At 47.4% G+C, this 23,374-nt stretch overlaps 1 protein-coding gene across 3 annotated transcripts; it reads right to left on the bottom strand.

Moving 5' to 3' along the window:
• Positions 1 to 231: 231 nt before the first annotated feature.
• On the bottom strand, positions 232 to 23,130 carry LOC135825368 (testis-expressed protein 47-like). 3 transcript variants are annotated; one of them, XM_065338104.1, is made up of 11 exons: positions 22,874 to 23,130; positions 22,700 to 22,784; positions 20,864 to 20,987; positions 16,376 to 16,541; positions 15,925 to 16,028; positions 14,426 to 14,481; positions 10,811 to 10,856; positions 9,618 to 9,716; positions 8,035 to 8,158; positions 7,043 to 7,138; positions 232 to 1,327 (listed from the first exon to the last, which is right to left on the bottom strand). In XM_065338104.1, the coding sequence occupies exons 3-11, from the start codon at positions 20,948 to 20,950 to the stop codon at positions 1,272 to 1,274; spliced, it is 834 nt and encodes a 277-aa protein (XP_065194176.1). In that variant the 5' UTR covers positions 20,951 to 20,987; positions 22,700 to 22,784; positions 22,874 to 23,130; the 3' UTR covers positions 232 to 1,271. The 3 variants fall into 3 exon arrangements, with proteins under 3 accessions (XP_065194176.1, XP_065194175.1, XP_065194177.1); XM_065338103.1 differs by having other exon boundaries at positions 22,700 to 22,833; positions 22,933 to 23,130; XM_065338105.1 differs by having other exon boundaries at positions 22,933 to 23,130.
• Positions 23,131 to 23,374: the final 244 nt, after the last annotated feature.

The following is a 23,374-nucleotide window of genomic DNA, read 5'->3' as shown; positions in this document are numbered from 1 at the left end:
TCATACCAGAGCATATTCACAGAGAACGGCCGCATATTCACAGAGAACGGCCAACAACGCAACATTCCAACTCACTACAATGGCAGGCATTTTTCGGGCACAAGATGTACACTGACAGCACCAAGCATGTATTTCTCAGATGGGGTGTGATGAAATAAATTTAAAATATTTTTTCAACCCCTCAACCTTTTGAACATCTTTTTATCAGGAAAGAATCCTCTACAGGAAGAGTAAGTGCCTCAGTGTACATCTTACACCTCATCATCCATTCCTAAAACATGTTCATGAAGATAACCATCTATAAACATGATGTAGATCAATTAGACGCGCATATCAAAAATCTACAGATGACAATCAATTACATGTGCTCAAGGATCATGTGAAAAAAATATTTAAAAAAAACAGTGTTGGCTCAGGTACAAGCACATGGATGCAATGCAGGATGCTAGACTAGTGTATAGAGCAGCAGCAGCAGCTATGCTTGGCTGACAGGCTGGTGTGATAGGCTGTGCAATTTAGTTCTCTCCTACACCACACAGTGAATGATGCTATGCGGCGCGAAGACAATAACTTTAATAAGGCAATAAGCAGAATCAGCGAAGCGGACATTGGACGTAGTCATGAACAAAAATAAAAGATGGATAGAAAAAGTTGGATAAAAAGTTTCCGAACACGTTTTCTAGAGACATTCATCAGGGGAAATACGTCTCAATACTGAAATCTAGGAATGAACAACGATATATACGTGGAAGAGTACGAAATGCAGTATGTGAAAGAAAATAGGAGAAAAAGAAGGTGAAGTGTGAAACTAAGTACAGAGGTGGGGAGGTGAGAAATAATAACAATGTGAGACTCAGAGAGGATGAAGTGTACGCGCATGGGTATGTAGGTGCTTGTATGTGCGTGTGTGTGAATGCTAAGAGAAAAGTCTAAGTTTAGTGACATTTTCTTTCTGGATGCATAGGTTGGGGTTATGTTTGCGAATGAAAACAGCTTCCAATACACCTTGCATCTGTCCACTGTTGGCCTCAACATCCTCGTCCTGCTCTCCATCACTGCCAGTACCCTCATCGTCCGTGGTCTGCCGATCCTCATCCTCCGTCAATATTGTTGTCACGTCCGTGGCTGCTTCAGGTCATGTACATATACATGCCAATTTGCCAACACAGTCAATGATGCATGTACACGTATGCTGGTGTGTGCAACGACTTGGGGAAATTGCCAGTCTGGGACCACCGGGTATGGCTAGTCGTCAGTGACTTACAGTGACATTAGTGAGCGTTCTTCTGGGGAGGCCTGATCAGAGCGGGAACCGGCCACGTTTGCTCTTTGAGAAACAATGCAAAGCACACGCACGCACGCCCATGCACAAGGCACCCATGAAAGAAGGCACACACATACATGTACATGTACAAAAACGGGCACACACACACACATGGACACGCCCGCGTTCACACACACACACACACACACACACACACGCATGCACACACATGCACACACGCACACGCGTGGACACACACGCACACACACACACAAACATTATATCTGCATGTACCTCGTTTGCAAGAGACGAACGCAAATCTGAAAACCCACAGCATGTACAGCACTGCTCCATACAATCCGATCGAGCCAATGCCATGCCATGCCATGTCATGCCATGCCATGCCATGCCATGCCATGCCGGATGCCATGCCATGCCGGATGCCATGCCATGCCGGATGCCATGCCATGCCATGCCATGCCATGCCATGCCATGCCGGATGCTGTGAAGCCCTAGACTTGGATGTAAACTGGTGCAGGGCGCAAACTCTAACTTCATCGGATTTCATTAGTAGCAGTGCTGTACATCCACAAACTTTAATGTTCTTTTAGGCTGTACTCACACTACTTGAAAGTTTGACGCGAATGTCGCGTTCAAAACTAGACAAAAGTACTTGAAAAAGCCTTTCCAAGCACACTGCACTCCAGTGACGACTTGAAACATTTTGTCAGCAAATTACTATGGAGAAACATGATTGTCATGTGGTAGTTTTGCAAATCCCGAGGCTGCGTTCCTTCAATTTTTTTGCGCTCGATCAACTTATTTGAAATTTTCAGTTCATGAGAAAAATAGAAACAGTTATATCTTGCTTGGATCGTGGAGTTCATTCGCCTTGCCTCGCGAAGAAGTAGCACATCGTCGACGTCGACGGATGGAGAGGCTTCTCTCCATAGCTCGATGAGCTTCTTCTCCAAGTCGTCAGAAAACACTACGCGAGGCATGATGTCGGTACAAAACAATGGTACAAAAGAAATGCGACAGAAACGGCAATCAAAACAACGGGAAGCTACTGGAAGAAAGAAGACGGAAAATACTCGGAAAAAAACACCACAGAATTCAGAAATGACAGGCAAAAAAGGAAACTACAAGTATATGTACAGGAGCAGTACGACCACGCACGAGGAAACAACGCAGCATGAAAAATATTCTGGAGCCTTTCAACGTACAATAGTACTCCGGCCTCCTGACCTCACAGCTTTCCAAACGGCTTGAAAGCAAAAAACCTCGTAGAAGAGGGTTCCGTTTCCGCTGAAACCTTTCAAGCGGCTTTCAAGGGCTTTTTTCATTTTCGCAACCGTCACCGTGGCAACATTCACACATAAGTCACTTGTATGCGGTTTTTCAAGTAGTGTGAGTACAGCCTTATGGCAAACATTCAGGGACGTCGGAAGGTATTCTACATCGCTATGACCATGAAAAGTCGTGGGTCCCTGGTGCCCTCCTCCCCCCCCCCCCCCCCCGAGAGAGGTTTTGGGAAAATTGGGCCCAACTAGCCAGTATGTCCTTGCTTCAGAAATCACAGGATAAAATTATTGGTACGGCACCGGTTCCGATGCCCCTGCAATGGCAGACGGCAGACAAGATCTGAATGCCAAAGATGAAGATAAGATCTAAATGCCACAGATCAGGACTAGGACTAGTTACCTGGCCTATTGTACTGGAGGTTGATTCACATAACTTCGGCAGTCCCGGGACTGCCGAAGTCATGCGAATCAACCTCCAGCACACACCGGGTCTACACCGCACTGAGTGCATCGGAATAGGACGGCCAAGACACCCAAGCAAAAATACCGGGGTGACCAGTTTACCCTTCAAATTGCCCACACCCCAATATGGCAGATTTGGTGTGCAGATGATTCTGACTGGGCACACTGAGTATATCGGAATAGGACGGCCAGGACAGTTACCCATGCACACATGCTGGGGTGACCTCCAAGTGGCCCACGCCTCGATACGGCAGATTTGGTACGCAGATGATTCTGGCGCGGCAGGGCAGTTGGTTTGCCTGCGTAGGTGGTGGGATGATATCCAAGTCCAGGGTGAGCAGTATGGTTACAACACCAGTCATGACAGACACTTCTCGTCAAGCCGGAGGAGGTCGAGGAAGCGCACCGCATTTTCTCCGGCACTGGCATACGCATTGTAACGGGTGCTGTGGCCAAGTAGTTGGGATCATTTGTCGGTGAGTCAGGGGCGGTTGCCGAGCGTATGCGACAGCGAGTATCCGAGTGGACCGCGGAGGTGAAGAAGCTGGCGCATGGGGCCAAGGCTGAGCCACACGCAGCTCATGCAGCATTAACCCAGGGTCTCCAGGGGAGGTGGATGGATCTGCTCCGCATTGTGCCATTTCCCGGTGTGATTGCGCCCAATTGCGAGACACAACGAGCTCCGGGACTTGCTTGCATTCGCCATGCGGGAAGTATCCCCAGACGGAGCCCTGCCTTCTGCCTTTTGAGGGGAAGAGTTACAGGTCGGCCGCACCGGTAACTGCAGTGCTGAAGCCAGCGTGGACATTAGGGCTCGGGGGTTCTGGACGAGGCAGCAAGATGCCTTTTTTGATGTGCGGATTACTCACCCCAAGCCAACCTTCGATCGAGGCAATTTTACGCCCCTGGTATTTGCAACCAACGGTATGTGTGGAGTGGAGGAGACACGTTTTCTAAATCGCTTGCTGCGGATCTTGTGGATCGCCATGGAATATCGTGTTCCATCGTGGTAGGGCACCCAGATGCAGCATCTCCTTCTCCCTCCTTTTTGGCAGTAACCTGCCTAAGGGTGTGTAAAGGCACTGGCAGCTATGCTAGGCATGGTTTTGGCCGCTGTCCAGTTCAGCTGTGTTAACTGAATTCTGTGCGAGTGCCAGGTGTAGCAGCCCTGCTATCATGACTTACACCAGGGAACAGACAGTTTTGACATCATATTGCCATTACGTTTTTCCATTGAGTTTCCTTTTTTTGCTTTTCCCTCTTTTCCTTCTTTTATTTATTATTTGTTTATCCCACTATGCAGGCAGGCATAGTGGGATGGTCTAAGACCATGATTGAGAAACAGAGGGTACCAGGTTCAAGTCCTGCTTGGAAGCGGAAGGATTTTTTCCAGCCGTGCTGCGACCCACAGTTAATTGGGAACTCGTGGCCTGGCACGAGGAAAACATGGATGCAGTGAATGGGATTTTCGGTCTTTGACCACTTGGTGGTGAGCTGATCTACTCACCTCCCACCGCTTTAGGAGCTGCATCTGCGCCTTGATCCTTGAAGGGTGGTGGCGTTCCTACGGATGCGGAAAACCCGGCTTCCAGCCGAGTCTCACGCGAACCGTGAAATTTTAAAATTTTATGAGTTTTTTATTTCAGTTCCTTCTCTTCTTTGCGTTCCATTCACCTCTCTTGATTTCGTATTTAACTTGTGTTCTTCTAACTTCTCGAGTTGCTTCATTGCATCGCTCTCTGCTCCGTATGTTACAATTGGATCCATTCTTTGCCCGTAAAAGTGGCTTTCCGTCAATGATGTCCACAGTACTCTTGTACTTACTACTTCAGTAGTCTTGTACAAGTACTTGATCACTGCCTAAACTGGTCACGTGGGTCTCCCCTTGGGAGAGGGGAGAGAGACTCAAAAGGAATCCTTGAAGGATGACTCAATTGGCTATAGAACCGCCCAACGGCAGACACCACCTGAAATCCGCAAACTATGGGTGGACTTGGAAATGATCCCAGCTATGGGCTCACCACACCTCAGTAAGTGGGTGAGGACAAGGTGCAGAAAAAAGATTGACAGCACAAGGGTATTCGTCCCGAGATACAACTGCAGTTGCCCCTGCCCCCGGTGTGAATGTAATTCTTGCTACTAGAGTGCACAGTACTCTAATGGCGCGTATCAGTGTCATTTTGCACCTTCTCTGGCACGTAGCATGCCTATTACCTTCATTTCATTCTGTGCTTAAAACTGCGCTTTCAAATCAGTTCCAGCTATTCATTATCGTAAACGTTCACTGTTGAGACCATACAGCTGGAAACAGCGCTGCAGGGAGGAAATATTAATTATTTTCAGTATCTACAACTTGGAGCCGTGTTGCTAGGTTGATGGTCGGCCAGAGAGCGCAAGATGTGGCGGAGGTGGAATTTCACTTTTAAGAATAAAGAGGGAGAGAATATTTTTTTATTTTTTTTACTAGCAAACACAGCCCTACTAATAATCAGGGGAAGAGGACAAAAGAAATGACACTGGACAACAAGACAAAAAAGATACTACCATAACAAAGAAGAGTGGGTAGCCAGTGCAGGCTAATTTTTATTTTTCAAGGAAACCCTTCGAAAATGGTACCAATCGACTCAGCATGGCATTATCATTCCTCCTGCAAAGTTTCAGCTGATTTAGAGTCATGAGAAGGACGCTATGGCGATTTGAAGATCGAAAAACTTCACTTTTGTTTGTCAAGAAGAAAGACCATGATCGCACACAAATCATACAACCCGTGTGGCACAATGATTTTTGAACGAAGTTGATCCGCGGACCCCGTGCTTCGCGCATGCACGCATGCATATTGCACAGTACAGAGGCTTTTTTGAACGCAGATATGTAGTTCTTCGTCTTCTTCGAAATGTCTTCCAAATGCGTGGTGCTGGTGTTGTTCTCAGCTTTGTCAAGGCAGAATGCAGCTGCATGTGATGCTCCTGTGTGTTCATGCATGTTCTCTTTTCGCGTCTCGACATTGTAGCGTCCAGACTCAGCTCGACTAGAGAAGATTGAGGAGACTATGCTTTGATCCACATGGAAAATCGATGAAATTTGGTAATTATCGTCGGGCGCTAAAAAGCGCTGGGGAGCATGGGGCTAAAACTTCGTAGCAATCATCCCTACCATGACAGGCATCGACTGGTATATGTTCCATTCTGTTCCCAACCACTACGGGTCGTCTGCGAAGCTTTCTTCTTCGCCGATTCTCGGACAGATCGTACGTCTTCGCACTGTATCTCTCGTCTCCCTCAACGGATCAAAACACGGTTTTCGCCAGGACGAACACAAACCCCCAGATTTCGCGGCGGCAACATCTTCGAGTAGGGAAAAGCTAGCAGCTAACCAGGAATCACCAAAAAACATGTGTAATACTCAGTGTGATTTGCGACAGCTGTCATTGTGCCGTCGCAACATGCATGTACCATGCACGGGAAAGGAACACGGATGAGTCGTTTTATTACGACAGCCTGCACTGGCTAGAGTGGGGGAGGGGAGGGAGGAAGAAGGCAAAGAGATACCAGTGTGAGACATGACCCATCACGGCACAGCCTGCCAACACTACAGTTTCAATTAATTGTTGTGGAGTGTGACTGGTGCAGTGCTCGTGCTGGTGTCTGCAAGCGTCGTCTGGTCACAAGAAAAATCTACCACTACAGTTTCCCTATTCTTTGTTATGCTAGTATTAGTCTTTTTCTCTCCCTCTTTCTTCGCGCTAAACTTGTCCATCTACGGTAAAAACCAGGAATTTTTCGCAGGTGTAATATTTTCGGTATTTCCCAAATCAACGGTTCGGTATAGCGAAATTTCGGTAAACCAGTTTTTTGTTCAGATCCAAAAATGCATTCTGCACACTGTGTGGCAGAGGCATGTTGAATTTTAGGTTGCGTGTTTTATTTTAGGTAGAAATTACCTGTACTGAAGTTACCGAAAATTACTCTCCACCGAAATTTTCCAGTTGTACAGTACCTTGAATGAAGCTTACCATTCTCGTCCGGAATCTCATGTCTACTCCTGTACCGCTCCAGAAACTGTGCTATTGAGCTGATGCCATCTTCAGAGATCAGATAATCAAAATGCTCTATATGGAGAGACACAGACACCGAGGTTGTGACCCACATAACACACGTACGCACCCACACACACACACACACATATGCACACGCACATACATACACACAATTACACACACAAATACCCACATACACATACAAATGCACAAGGATCAAAACTAACACACGCATGGACAAACATGCGTGTGCACAGATACATGCGCATGTAATCAACCAAATGGACAAACATGCCCGCTGCGCATACATACACGTGCAGAACTTCACATCACGCGACATGGTTCTAAAGGTTACGCTTCGCAAACACCGAAAAGTGACACACAAGATAATTAAACCGAATGCAGGGTTGCGTACCACCCTGTATCTGTCATGTACAGGGTGCAAATAATGTACACGGGTCCGTCAAGTGATGGGAAGTTCTGCCGTTGCAGACTCCATAGCTGGAGTTGCAAACACTTCGGGGTTATGTACTCTTGGTGATATACATACGGGTTTCTTTGGGGAAATGTCACCTCTCATTCTTTTCTTCCTCTTCTCTTTTCCCTCTCATTTTTTAAATGTAGTATTTAGTTAGCCGTGGTTGGTTACCAACCTTCATCTCATTCGCACTATAGGCACCCTTTAATACGGCGAGCCAGGAGTGTATAAATAAAAAATAAAAAATAGCACGAATGGACTCTGATAGAGAGCCAAGGATAAATTTTATAGTATACCCAAGATGTGCTAGAGCTGTTAGCCAGTTAGTTGTAGAACGTCAGCACCGTTGGTCAATGTTCTGCAATGTTATTGCATGAGCTGATTGTTTAGTAACTGGTGGTGCTAGTGGACATTATAGCGTAACTTGTAGTTTCATGGTCCTTTTTCTTTACTATAAAAAGATAGCACTGCTCTTTTCGACTCACTGTACCTTTGGGGATCATCAGATGGGAGAAGTTCTCGCGTAGCCGATCCACGTGCTGAGACAAGTCCACCTTGGAGAACGTAGCCAATGTAGTGGTCAACTTTAGGCAGCATTCAATCAGCATAGGTAGCTGTGAAGAAGAGGGAGATTAGAGAGGGGAAAGAGAGAATGTGGAGAGAGAGAGAGTGAGTGAGGGTTAGTGAGCGACAGAGAGAGAGTGAGTGAGAGAGAGAGTGAGCGAGCGAGAGAGAGTGAGTGAGAGTGAGGGAGAGAGAGAGAGAGAGAGAGAGAGAGAGAGAGAGAGAGTAAGCGACAGAGAGAGTAAGCGACAGAGAGAGTGAGAGTGAGTGAGAGAGTGAGTGAGAGAGAGAGAGAAAAGAGAGAGCGTGCGTGCATGTGTATGCGTGTACGTGTGTGTATGTGTGTGTGCGTGTGTGCGTGTGCATGAGTGAGTGAGTGAGTGAATGTGTGCGTACATGTACGTGTGCGTACATGTACGTGTGGTTATGTGCACAAGCGCGAGTTAGAAAGGCAGGTAGAGAGGTGTCTATGTTTAAGCATTGTCCCAGCCCTAAGATGGCTGATAGGACAGTCTTAGGCAGATGATTAACTACTGTGGTTGTCAGTTGATAACGAGGTCTAAACGAAATCATGTGAAGAACGTTTGTTTTACTTTCCTCCAAACTGCAACGGGACTTCAAGGGGATTTCCCGCAAGAAAAAAATTCGTGTTAAAACTACCGCATTTCACTGAAAGTCACTCGATTACATGTCGCTGCCCCACTTTCAGGTCTGAGCCAACGTATATTCACACCAGCAGGATGTCACACTCGATTGCGAGTCTCATCTCTCTTCTTTGCCCTTGGAAGTTAAGTGTAAAAGACGCGCCTTATAGTCGGGGAAATGCGACTACCGTACCACAAACTGAAGGGGATTTCCCACGAGAATAGATTCGTGTTAGGACTCGGGCCCAGAGCCAGCTCCTGGGGGGTGGTACGGCCCCAGGTCGGCTACAGGACCGATTATTTCCACATGCCCAATTTCAAAAACCTGGGAGGATACATCTCTACCTCTATGCATTGTCTTTTTTTTCAGCTGCACTTTCCTCTAGCAACAGATATGGCAGCTAGCGGAGTAGACTTCTCTGGACAAGAACAGTCGAGGAGATAGAGGAAGGAGTGTATGAGGATAGCTTATTACTGGTACTTCCAGATAATCAAGTGCGCACTGAGCAGCTCATGAACACTGGAATTGTTGAAAACTGGTACGGCCATGGCCGAACCAGCCGTACCAGTGGCGCCGGCCCTGGGACTAATTGTGCGTTTCAAAAGTATAGACCTCTAGATTTTTTGAGGAATTAAAATTTGGTTTGAGCCTTTGAGAAATTTCTTCGGAATATTGCTCAGGCAGCTCCCGCAAATTTTCTCATATAAATGTCTAAGCGATTGGATAACGAACGCCCAAATTTGGAAATTTTATGCACAAAGTCGTCACAGATTTTTGTGGTATAGATGCTGGCCTAACGGTTTAAAAAGAAACCCAGAGGTCTGGGCTTTTGAAAACGCCGCACTATAGTGCAAGCATTCTTACTGTGCGTGACAGTGGATCCTCCGAGATGTCCTCCATGACATTGGTCTGAAGCTTGGGCATAACACGGCTCGTCCAGTCCTTGAACAGACGGCATTTCATGTGCGCCCACGACATCGTGCACGGTCAAGGCCTATAATAATAATAATGATAATAATGATAAACACAGTTCAGATGTACCCCAAATGAAGCATAAGGGGTTAAACGCATCTGGTAATAAGTTAGGTGAAACATTCGAATAGCTAATAGTACCATGTACCATGTATACGCCCGTCGCAAGAGAAGCACGCAAATCTGCAAATGCACTGGATGTGCACCCACAGATTAGCTAATAGTAGGGGCTAGTTGGACAGATTCAGGGGACAAGGTCAAACAAGGTGAATGATCCACTCGGTCATGCCTTGCCCAAACCAGTTCTCGTTCAATCAACACTGAAAGCACTCTCAAGAGTATATACTGGGTGCCCTGTGTACACTAAGCATTCACTATGTTTTGTCCAATAGTCCTGAAACTAAGAGCTACTATTGTTTTAGGCCACCTATGATCATTCGAGTCACTGAGTCACTTAAGTACGCGTCGGAGGCTGCGCGGCCCTAGACCTGCGAACACTACTCACTAGGCTGCAACATGGTGGACTCGCGCGACCGGATTTCATTGAGCAATGCTGTACATGCTGTGCATTACTGTGACGGGAATGGTCTTAGAGACTGCTTCTCCCATTCCCGTTGGCCTTCCGATCACATAATTACACTCTTTCTGCATGCTCTGTATGGTGATCCCCGAATTACTTATTATTATCCATGCATAACGGACAACTATTACTCTACACACTATCCACCTTTAGGAACACACTTACACATCCTTATTCTACGTCCCACACCGTACTCTGAACACAGCAGGGAGTCGAATATGACTCCCTGCATTTATTCTGACATATGAAGCTGGCCTTGACAAGGGTTTCCCCTCAGTTCTATGTTAGTCCAGAAGGAGTGAGTTTGATTTGTAGTGTCGACTGGAGCTGCTAGTGTGCTGCCTGTTACAATTACGATTGATTGCTTCCTACACATTATTACTCCCCCAAACCCGGACCACCCTGTGCAACTTCACCACCATGATGATTGCACAGTTCAACTACTTCTCTTGCAAAGGAAACGGGCCACGTAGCGCGACATAATGCAGAAGCAAAAAGAGGATATTCCCGAGCCGTAGCTGAGCATTTTGGCTGCAGTGCAGAACTCCTGCCTGTAGTCGCAAACAGAGCAGAAACACACAGTGCGAGGGCATGTATTATAATTCAGAATGTTCGTAATAGTGATTGAGAAGATTGAAATACAAAACTACACCGAAATGGTTTTTGTGGCACCCACTCCACAATAGTATATAACTGGAAATAGTTAGAGGCTAATATACAAAAAAACAGGAGGTATTGAGAACTTTCCTCAAGCTGATCGCATTTCAGGACAGTGGAAAGTGGTGCTGCACGCACACAACTTGGCTCACACTCTCTTTTCTAGTTGATTGCAAAAGGTACGACTATTGGGCACTCAATGTTTCTTGGTCTTTTTATGCAGGTAGGCATAGGCATAGTGGGATGGTCCGAGACCATGAATGAGAAACAGTGCATACTTGGTTGAAGTCTTGCTTGGAAGCGGAAGGAATTTTCCAGCCGTGCTGTGACCTATAGCCATGTTGCAACTCGTGGCCTGGCTTGAGGGAAACATTGATGCACCGCTATGATTTTCGGTCTCTCTACGTTTTTGGTCGGTCTCTTTGATCTCACCTTCCACCGCTCTAGGAGTTGCATTTACACCTCGATCTTTGAGCGTGATAGCTCTCCTACAGAAGCCGAAAGCTCAGTCCAACCCAGTCTCACACGAACCATGATTTTTTGGTGTTCTATTCTGTGCATCATTTATTAGCTTGGCTAAATTCGCATGGTTTGGCTCTGTTGCCATGGGGCAGCTAATGCAGAATCGATCTGGGCAACACAACAGTATACTGTTGTAAGAATTTATCAGAGCAGCCTAAAGAGTCTGATTCATACAAAGAATCCAACTGGAGAGGATGCATTATACCCTATACTCTTCATTACCATGCGGCTTCTAGCTTTTAGTATGCGTGTTTTTGGCCGTGATGCCGAGGCCTCAGGTCGGCAGAGCCATCAATGCCCCACCATCAATGCTGCGTCTCTGTGCAGCGCCTGCTCATTAGTTGTCCATGTTTGTCCTAGTCTCCGTACCATTTTCTTTCATTATTCTTTTCAAGTATGCTGTATGCCATATTAGGATTTGCATACGCTGCAGACTGTTCAAACTGTTCAAACCACTCCAGACCGAATATTCAAAAATGACGAGACAACTCGCCAGCTATTATCAATGAACTAATAATTTTCACCTTTCTGTAGTGCATCCAATCGATCACAGCTATTCTGCTCTACGGCATTGTTCCTCAAGATTCTGAGCTATCTGTTTGTCTTCTCTTTATCATCATCCTGAATGGCACAAGTGAAGTAGGCATCCCCGCTTACATCGCGATAGTGCTTATAATAATAATACACAGCAGATTAGGGTTTTGTTCGGCAGGTTTTGTACCCACAAACACCGTCAGAAGATGTTGCCACATTATCCGTTGGTTTCTGTCCTTCTATCTCCCTCTGGTTTCTGTGTCCGGCAAGCTAGGTCTACCATATTCCCTCTTTTGCCTTTTTTTTGCTGAACTTGCCCGTTTGTCCTGCTCTTTAGACGCACCCGAGAGGATCACATTGCTCCCACAGGGGATTCAGGAGGGAATTCCCGACGGGGAATCATCAAGACAGATGAAGTGTGCCACTTGCTAACCCGAAGGCAGTTGAGCTGTCCCACGGCAAGAAGAGCGGATGAGGTGAGGCAGGGGTATTAGAGAGGTTAAGATGCACGTTATTTCTGACGCGACGCGACGAAAGTTCAGCTCGCAATATTTGGCTCGCGCGTCGATAAACAACGCGAGTCACCTGCAGCTCGCGTCGAAATTTGGAGTTTTTTTGCCCAATGTGACGTGAAATTGCGCATCATGCCGGAGATAACGTGCATCTGAACCTCTCTGACATGCAGACAGTGAAGATAGCAGCAGCAGTAGCAGTAGCAGTAGCACTGTGATCAGCAAGGACTGTGACCTGCACACAACGCGTATGCGACCGTTTCATTGCTGATCACCAGCTGTTGAATTTGCCAGTCAGTAAGTGTCATATATTTCCTGCAGAAGCCGAAACCTCAGTCTAACCCGCTCTCACACGAACCATGATGATTTTGGTGTCGTCTTCTATACACCCTTTATTAGCTTGGCTATATTCGTTTGGTTTGGCTCTGTTACCAGTCGGGGAGATGTCCTATCTAGGACATCGCACTCTGAATGAGTCTGATTGGTTACCTGTCCCAGAGTTGTCGTGGAAGCATCGGTCGCGCACACGCGATGAAAAGAAGTGCTGCGTGAGCATTTCTGAATGTATGTGGAGTATGCACGATCGTAATGGCGATGGATTTCTTTCCGAATTGGTCAAGTTTGAGGGAATAGGCGGAGAGTATCAGAGATCGGCGGGGATTGAGGGAGTGTATTTTCGATTCGCCATCGAATACCCGACCGAATGGCCGTTTTCGTTTGGGGATTTCATGTGGGTTTCTCGTAGCCACGCGGCGCGGCGCTTCTTTGGAAACGCCATTGGTTCTCATTTTGAATGTTTTGCCTTTGGAATGTTTCTTCACGCCCCGTGCGTTCATTTCGCCCCAAACCTGGTCATGCAGAGGAGGAAGACGAGGCAGCAGGCGCTAGGCCCGTAAATTACTGCCTGGAAGATATTGTTTGGCCAAAGCTTGCTGTTGGCGTTTTTCATTTCTTGGATACGACAGCTCTTGGCTAAAAATGGACCTTGGACGGTCTTTCTTGGATATCAACCCAGGACGTGGTGGTCATGGACGTATCGCCATCGCTTTCGGCCAGATCTTTCTGCTGCCTGAAACCAATGGCGAAAGTAACAACTTTATCGCAGCAGCAGCTACTGCTCTGCTGAAAGTGCGAACACAAAATGCTCCGCCGATCCTCTTGTGCACTTGCAATTTTCAATGCGACCAAAACGATTCGCTTGCCAGTTCCTTTGTCCAGGCGTACTCCACAACGAGGAAAATAAAATTCGTGAAGACAAGAGGCAAGCCGCCAGGAGAACGACAACTATATATTACTTTTGAGACGAAAGGCCTTCGGTGCGTTTGTTTTGAGTGCGACAATATGTTCATCTTCCTCGGACGCGACACAAAGTTTTGAGTCACGTGTCACAATTACTATGGGAACAGCATAGTATGTATGCTGGGGCATGCTGGGTTCCGTGATGTCCTATCTAGGAAATCACCAGGACTGGTTACCATGAGGCAGCTAATCCAGAATCAATCGAAAATCGTGGTAGACGGTGTCGTATTACCCTCGACCGTACCTGTCCCGTACCGTACCAACAGAGACGGCTGGCCACAAACAGCTGGCCACAATATTCAAATAGGGCTTTCAAATGCAAGATCATAACGTGAAGTAACTTGGAAGAATTAGTATGTATGCGAAGTGTATCGGGGATGCATGCAGGCGATATTGCGGGTTCGAATCCCAGGTTATGTCTTAAAATAAAATAGGAGAAATGAAAAATTTATAACATCCCTATGCTTTATTTTGCCTAGGTCATCAAGGCAAAAAAAAGCATAGCGTAAGGCCCTGAGCTTCCAAGCTCTCGTTATAGGCCACATTTCCCCTAAAAGGAAGCAATGAGAGTCTCCAAATCCTAATATACAACTTACTTCTTCTCATCTTCCAGAATGTCCACCATTGCCATGCGCAGGGTTTCGCCTGTGCACTGAAACACAAAACAAAGCATACAAACCAAACATACAACTTGCAGCACTAGGATTCCATAAGCCAAGCTGCGCTTGCCAAATTTGGAAGGTACGAGTAATGCACACGAGTACGCTAGGATCAATAATGCACTGTTCATAATTCATTGTTGCCACAACTTCTCCTCTGGTGAGTCCCCATCACCTTTATGGAACGAAACAAGACTTTTCAAGAGTAACACAACCTGCTAGTGAGGAGCATAGCTAGAAAACTGTTCGTGCTGTCGTCTGCAAGCGTCGTGTGGTCTCGTCGGGTCAAATGAAAGACCTATTACAACCAGGGACTCACTGCTCAACCCAGCCATACCTAGGTCGGGCATTGGTGAAAAAACTGACTACAGTCAACTTCGCGTTTAACGACACTCGGCGGGGCATCAGAAAAGTGTCCTTATTCGCGACGTGTCGTTATACCCGAAGTCTCATTATATGTGTCACAGTTGGATGAGACTTTGCTCTGGGCATGAAAATTATGTCGTTATTCGCGAATTGTCGTTATATCCGCAGTCGTTATTGGCGAAGTTGACTGTACGTCATTGCACAATAAGCTTATTGATCATGTTCAAGCTGGTCAGAGTGGAGCGCTGAATCAACACCTTCAGAGTGCGGATAAATAGAGATTTGGTGTGTATGCGCCGCCACACCAGACGGGGCAGCCTCTGCCTTTGAAACAGTTGCCGCTACAGTGTCTTTCTCACCCAGGGTGGCTGTGCCCGCGCAGTATATGATGTTAGTGGGCAGCTGCAAATTGCACTGGATGTTGCTGTGATCTGGAAGGCCTGTGCAAGTACAAGATGTTGGTGCGCCAGTGGTGCTCTGGCTACATTTAGTGTATGCACTGGCCTGGTCAGTGGTCACAGCCACTGTAACCCTAGCGCAAGTATTTCCGTCGTAGATTACTGTTTAGCTATCTTCTTCTTTGCGCTGTTTTACCACCTCCTTACTGTACTTATTTCAACGTTCCTGTTCCTTTGCCTGATAAGAAGGCTTGAAAGTGTACTTGTGAAACCAAAAACTTGATGATCGTAAAGAGCCTGAAGTGTGTCCTTTTTATGAGTATTATCGCATTTCTGTCTCAGAGGAAACAGATTGCCGTTCCTTATTATTTTACCAAAAACGTAGGGTGCTCTTCGAGTAAAACTGCTGATGCCATGACAGCAATGCCCCTGGCTGTACTGGCTTCAGTGGCTGTGGGCTTATTGTCAGAAAGATTAAGTATCGAGAAATTGAATCTTTCAGCAGCTAATGAATGCTTGCGGACCGAGCAAGACGGAGTTAGGATAGCTTCTCGAGAAAAAACGTTTTCTGTTTCACCCCGACGGGTGTTACCGAAAGCTACCAGATACAATGTATTGGGCAGCAGGGTATGTTATATCGATCATACACTTCTACCATTGTTCGGTGCTTACCTCCAACACGCAGAGCACATAGTCCGGATAGTGAACTATGCTGCCGGTCAGCGTATCGCCACGACGACCATCACGCCAGTGCTTCGTGTGACCATCAAAATGAGCTACGGTGCACACAGTTTGAGAACAACGCATGGGTAGAATTTTTAAAGGATTTTGAGAACTTCAAATTTATGAGAGTCTTCCGGCTAGGTAGAGTGCTCAATAATCATTTGAATAGAGCTATCTTACACACTTCACAGAGCACCACGCATCATCCGTTGTAACGAATAGTTTCATGCCCATAGGCAATCATCAGAAAACCAATCTTCAAATTTAGGGTCAAGTGGGGAAGTGAACTGCCTGAAAAGAGAAAATATGCCAACCCCACCAGGACTCGGCCCTGGTGGCCCTACCCTGCAGCCGTCAAAGGGTTAATGGGACAATTTGATATAAATCACGAACAGCGTACCTATTATATTTCTGCGACTGGGGTCCATGGAACCTCCAGCAGCGGGACTTCTAGCAAAGTAATCCGATTGTCTCGTGCCCGCTCTGCTCGGCTGGGATGCGGGCTGGGGCTGCTGCTTCCGGTGCTTCAGCTTGACCAGCAGAATAAGACGATGCAGCTGGGAAGTCTGCAGATCGGGAACAGAACGGGGCCGGAAAGAGAGAGAGAGAGAGAGAGAGAGAGAGAGAGAGAGAGAGAGAGAGAGAGAGAGAGAGAGAGAGAGAGAGAGAGAGAGAGAGAGAGAGAGAAAGAGAAGAGAGGGGGAGAGAGAGAGATGGATAGATAGAGAGAGATAGATAGATAGAGAGAGATAGATAGAGAGAGAGAGAGATAGAGAGAGAGAGATAGAGAGAGAGAGATATAGAGAGAAAGAGAGATAGAGAGAGAAAGAGAGAGAGAGAGAGAAAGTCAGACTACAGGGGAAATGCAGGACCGCCGTAAGCAGTTTTTAATTGGTCCGGCCATACCCTACCCTAGCCATACCCTACCCTAGCCATACCCTACCCTAGCCATACCCTACCCTAGCCATACCCTACCCTAGCCATACCCTAGCCTAGCCATACCCTAGCCTAGCCATACCCTACCCTAGCCATACCCTAGCCTAGCCATACCCTAGCCTAGCCATACCCTACCCTAGCCATACCCTACCCTAGCCATACCCTACCCTAGCCACACCCTAGCCTAGCCATACCCTAGCCTAGCCATACCCTACCCTAGCCATACCCTAGCCTAGCCATACCCTACCCTAGCCATACCCTAGCCTAGCCATACCCTACCCTAGCCATACCCTAGCCTAGCCATACCCTAGCCTAGCCATACCCTACCCTAGCCATACCCTACCCTAGCCATACCCTACCCTAGCCATACCCTAGCCTAGCCATACCCTAGCCTAGCCATACCCTAGCCTAGCCATACCCTACCCTAGCCATACCCTACCCTAGCCATACCCTACCCTAGCCATACCCTAGCCTAGCCATGCCCTACCCTAGCCATGCCCTACCCTAGCCATGCCCTAGCCTAGCCATGCCCTAGCCTAGCCATACCCTAGCCTAGCCATACCCTAGCCTAGCCATACCCTACCCTAGCCATACCCTAGCCTAGCCATACCCTACCCTAGCCATACCCTAGCCTAGCCATACCCTAGCCTAGCCATACCCTAGCCTAGCCACGCCCTAGCCTAGCCACGCCCTAGCCTAGCCATACCCTAGCCTAGCCATACCCTAGCCTAGCCATACCCTAGCCTAGCCATACCCTACCCTAGCCACACCCTACCCTAGCCATACCCTACCCTAGCCATACCCTAGCCTAGCCATACCCTACCCTAGCCATACCCTACCCTAGCCATACCCTACCCTAGCCATACCCTACCCTAGCCATACCCTAGCCTAGCCATACCCTAGCCTAGCCATACCCTAGCCTAGCCATACCCTAGCCTAGCCATACCCTAGCCTAGCCATACCCTAGCCTAGCCATACCCTAGCCTAGCCATACCCTAGCCTAGCCATACCCTAGCCTAGCCATACCCTAGCCTAGCCATACCCTAGCCTAGCCATACCCTAGCCTAGCCATACCCTAGCCTAGCCATACCCTAGCCTAGCCATACCCTAGCCTAGCCATACCCTAGCCTAGCCATACCCTAGCCCAGCCATACCCTAGCCCAGCCATACCCTAGCCCAGCCATACCCTAGCCCAGCCATACCCTAGCCCAGCCATACCCTAGCCCAGCCATACCCTAGCCTAGCCATACCCTAGCCCAGCCATACCCTAGCCCAGCCATACCCTAGCCCAGCCATACCCTAGCCCAGCCATACCCTAGCCTAGCCATACCCTAGCCTAGCCATACCCTAGCCTAGCCATACCCTAGCCTAGCCATACCCTAGCCTAGCCATACCCTAGCCTAGCCATACCCTAGCCTAGCCATACCCTAGCCTAGCCATACCCTAGCCTAGCCATACCCTAGCCTAGCCATACCCTAGCCTAGCCATACCCTAGCCTAGCCATACCCTAGATACCCTAGCCATACCCTAGCCTAGCCATACCCTAGCCTAGCCATACCCTAGATACCCTAGCCTTCCATACTTGTGTATGATATAGCGTGTGCACACAACCCCCTCAGCAGAAAAAACAAACATTGGTGGCCAAAACGTTCAAACCACAAGGCGTTGGTACCATGCACAGTAAAACCGGTAATAACAGACAGCTTAGGGACCATCGCAAAAGTTCGCAGAAGCCCCTGAAACGAAGAGCATACGTTTGGGGGGGGGGGGGGGGGAGGGAGTCGGTGCGAAAATCGCAAACCGGGCTTCAATTCAAAAAGTATTGACGACATAATTATAGGAGCTGTAGGATTAGCATGCCATCACAGCCGGCGTAGATCGCTTGAATGTGAAAGCAATATACACCAATCAACGTTCATTGTAATGCTCAAAGGATACAACTGCATAGCTCTAGCTGTTCTCGTTCTTAGATCACCCACTGCAAGGTGATATCATCGTTGCATTTATAAAGTGCTGTACATTGTTACACACTGATACAACAATGCTTGTGTAGTATATTATAATAATCATTATGTGTGAGCATCCAAGTGAAAAAATGAAGCCCATGTTGTGACTGTCGTTTCGTTTGAGGGGGGAGGGAGGGGGGGGTCAGGCCCGAAACTCACGGTCTTCGTTTCGGGGGCTTCTGCGAACTTTTGCGATGGTCCCTTAGTTCGTCTTTTGTAACATTGCCGTCGGACATGCTACATTCACTACGGTTTTGACCCTACCACTCTTTTCCCCAGGTACGGTACACTGTGAGTTAATGATAGGTTTGTTTTTGGGCTCTAAATTTCGGAATATTTTTTTAGAGGAGACACCCCAACTCCACGAGTAAATTGTACTTCAGGTGGCTGACCGTATCGCTCTGAAATACCTTCCGACGCCCCTGATGAAACAACCATTCCTTTTGAGACCGGGTATATCCAGGACTGACCATGTTGCTACGTGCTGTCAGAGTCTGACTGGTATCGAGGAATCGATCCGCTGTCACCTGTCAGTACAGACCAGAGCTGTACAGCAAAACCTCCGGAAACAACTACTCCGGTAAGGCGGTTCCGGAGGACAGCAACACAACTACAATTAGAACGCAGGGACACTACTGCAAGTCAACAAATATTCAGGCAATATCTATTTTCGGCTATTTTTGGCCCGGTCATGTTTGGCCGGAAATTTGTTGCGACCGAAATTTTTCTGCAAGGTTCAGTGTGGCAGACGGCAGCAGTACGGGTCGAAAATTTGATTCGGCCGAAATGTGTTTTAGTCCTTGGAGGCCGAAATTTGAATGGGCAGAAAATTTGTAGAGTTACAGTATTTGAACTACGGGAGAGAAGAAATGACACTGCTCACGGAAGACAAACTGATGATGATACAATATTGTAATTATGCTAACTGGAGCTGGAGCCAACATGGTTGTCACTATTTGTTCATGTTGGGAGACGTTTAACATATCTCTACACTTATTTATTATCTTAACCCATTCAGCGCTACTGGGCCTTGCCTATGGTACTCTGCATATAAAATGCTAAAAACAAGGCAAATAGAAAGCTCTAAAACTCCAGGGTTCTGGCAACTGGGTCCTCAAATATTTTGGAAATGATTGCCAAGACTATCAACCACAGGGTGACAGAATCGATACAGTCCCCGAAAAGAATAGCGCTTCACAATAGGGGACGCAAGTTTGCTCAAATCGCGTGAAATACGCTAAATGTGTGCAATTGCAGCTGAAAGATCGCTGAAAAGAGAAGAAAAAAAGACGCATAGTGTTACCAAGCGGGATTCGTACCGACGACCTATCGTACAAGAGGCAGGATCATGATCCAACTGACTAACAGTGCTTTTACACACCTGATAGTGACGGAAATCACTATATATCCCATGACGTCTATAGACGTCATCCCGCGCATGGGGGGCATTTTCAATGACGTCTATAGACGTCATCAGCGTTCAATGGGTTAATATCTACAGTGCTGCTCAAAGAAATCCATTCGCGTCACTCAAGTACGCTCCGGGCATTGCGCAGCACTAGACCTGCGAACACTGAGCTGCAAAAATAGTGCCGGAGGCACACTCAACTCACACGACCAGATTCCATTAAGCAGCACTGCACATGCCAAACATTCGGAAAGACACAGGAAAAAAGACAAGTCACGAGATTCCATTGGCGAATGTGACAAAAAAATGTTCTGGAATGAATCTTTACTACAGTTCTCGGTACTGGTATCTAAACCCTGAGTGGTGCGCTCACATCGCGAAGGCCCAACACAGGATTGTAACACTACGGAATAGAGACCGCTAGAATGTGACCTCATCGCTCAGGGGTCAGATTTCAGTTAGCAGAACTGTAGTTTGTTGCTTGACATGAGCGTGAGTATAATTTTATTCATAGCTAAAGAAAAACCCGAAGACATACCATTCCTAATGACTTCTTTACATCCAGCACACGCTCAAGCAGCGACTTGACCTCGGGCAAGTCACTCGTCTGTAGCAGAGTCGTCATGGTCTATCCAATGGCGAGACGTGGAACACAGGGCAACCTGAACAAGCAATCAACACAAGACGTGCACAACGACCAAGAACAACTAGAATCAATCATATTCACGTGTTCACTATTTTTTAGAAATCAAACAGTTAGTCCGATGGGATAACGCTTAAAATTATGAGCCCAAATCAGGACATTGAATTGATCCACAAGGTACCTGGGGCCAATAGTGGTACGGGCAATACTGTAGTGACCGTATCGTGTCCGGTCCCCCCCCCCCACCTGTTTTTTAATCGCGTAGTTTCAGCTACCACCTTTTCACCCACAAAGTGTACCCTACTTCTTGCTTAGTTCCCGAAAGGGTTACATTTTTACTCTGGAGATGTGTGGACGGGGAAATGGTGTTCGGTCAACTTCGCTAGTAACGACAGTGGATATAACGACAATTCGTGAATAACGGCAGAATTTCCATGCCCAGAGCAAAGTCCCATCAACCTGCAATACATATAATGAGACTAGGGGTATAACGACACTTCGCGAATAAGGACACTTTTCTGATGCCCCACCGAGTGTCGTTATACGCAAAGTTGACTGTGCTGGTGTGGCAGAACGTTCCCGCACAGTGCGAATGGAGATTGCATGTGTAAAGCCAGCAGCGCCCAGTGGCCGCTGGACTTCAGAGGATTTCTATGTCCGTAAAAGTGCTAAAGTTAGTTCTACAACAGTGGAAGTACAGAATCGACAAAGACAACAAGACAAGTGCTCCAAGAACAGAACCTTTTTTTCTTGGACACAGTCTTTAGGGATATTGCGGAGGTTTAGCAAGACGAAATTCGTGTTCCCACTCCAAGGAATTCGCGTTATCAGAAGGATTACAGTCCATTCAGAAAAAGATGAGCCCTGGCCCTGGAGAACTCCCGTGTTTGGTGATTTTGTCAGTGCCGCGAGATTCGAAACTTGAAAATAGGTCCAAAAAAGGTACCTCAACTGGGGTTTGAACCGCAAATGTACTGTTCTGCAAGTGGAGTGCACGGGTTGGCTTTGCATAGCTTTTCCCCAATTCAGTGCTTTGGGGGCAAAACTTGGCCGAAATCCTATTCTTGCTATGGCTTGCTTTTTGGGGAAATGGACTTCAAAAACATAATTGGAAGAGCAGTCCATGGGGGATTGCGAAAAAATTGGGGACCAAAACTCAAAATTTGACCCATTTATGGCCAAAAGCTAGGATATCATCTTTTTTTCTGAATGGACTGTTGGCCGTCATCACACTACGTTCTCCGACTCCCGTTTACGTCTATGGTGAAAAAACCAAAACGGGTGGTCGTGTCATCAGACAGGCACAGTTCTTGACGCGTACACGCAATCACGTTTTTGGAGAAATTTGAACGCACATACATCGAAGTACAGGGTCGCTCGGAAAAAAGGCTGGGGGAGATAAGCACGTTCATACAAAAAGTCGAATATCAAAATTCCCGGGTTAAGGCAGCACTATTTTGAGGAAATGCACACCGTACAACGGACCATGCCCACACGTACTGCTTCATAAACTTTACATGCGACAAGTAACCACCCAGTGCGCTCACTACGACTGGCTGAGGACCAAACACAAAGTGAAGCACCAACAAAGTAAATGCAGGCCGTTACGGAGTGACACACACAAACACACATGTACATACGCGCACACACGTACACAATGCGTAAGGCCAGAGGTGAACATTGCCACATCCCAGCTTGTACATGTACGTTGACGTCAGCAGCGCAGCTTACGTTTGTTTCGAGGTAAATCCGGTAGTCGCTCCACACTCGATACTCCACTGATGCTTCTCCCGCTGCGCACAGCGAACGATAGCCCCTGTAGCCGCGAAAAGTCACGTTCCAGCAATGGGCGAAAGGTGGGTCAGCTTTGCAGTAGCGGAGAACAAAAGCACGAGCAATCAATACCAGGAGTTTGAGAGGGAAAGAGCAACGAGTGCGCCGGGGTTGAACTCTGGAAAACTCACCGCCTACAAACTGATTCCAGTCCGGCTCGTACAGTGTGGCACATGTAGTTGCGCGCTCAAGCAGGATTGCAGGCTAACATTTTTAAAATAAGCAACAAAGCGAGAGAAGCCAGCCATTCGCAAAGACACTGGTGCCGTCGGACTGGAGTGGACTTTCCTCTTCTCGTTGGCCTGCCCAAAAAATGAATGGACGTAAACTGATCCTGGAGCAGCGTCTTGCTTGAGTTGTCCAGGCTCACTTGACACCTGAAGGCGTGAAGCTGACAGTTTGCGCGCTCGCGCTCAGTCCTTGGCACTTGCTGCTATGACGATTGTCGTGCAGCAGCTAGTTAGCTAGCTGGCATGCCATGCCTCTGCCTGCGCTGGCCACTCTTTTGAGTGTTTGTCTTTCGAGGGCTACATCATGTAGATCGTCAGTACTGCAGTGTAGACTGTAGTCTGT

This window comes from Sycon ciliatum, chromosome 9, assembly GCF_964019385.1.
Source record: "Sycon ciliatum chromosome 9, ocSycCili1.1, whole genome shotgun sequence".
Taxonomy (NCBI): Eukaryota; Metazoa; Porifera; class Calcarea; order Leucosolenida; family Sycettidae; genus Sycon; species Sycon ciliatum.
This window is presented reverse-complemented; position numbering and strand designations above follow the sequence as displayed.

Excerpts from the sequence above, each read along its gene's own strand:
- LOC135825368 (XM_065338104.1), bottom strand. The coding sequence starts at position 20,950 with ATGACGACTCTGCTACAGACGAGTGACTTGCCCGAGGTCAAGTCGCTG. Across the intron at positions 14,482-15,924 it reads ATGTGCTCTGCGTGTTGGAG|TGCACAGGCGAAACCCTGCG; the intron begins GTAAGCACCGAA and ends TTTGTGTTTCAG. Across the intron at positions 10,857-14,425 it reads ATTCTGGAAGATGAGAAGAA|GCAGGAGTTCTGCACTGCAG; the intron begins GTAAGTTGTATA and ends TTGCGACTACAG.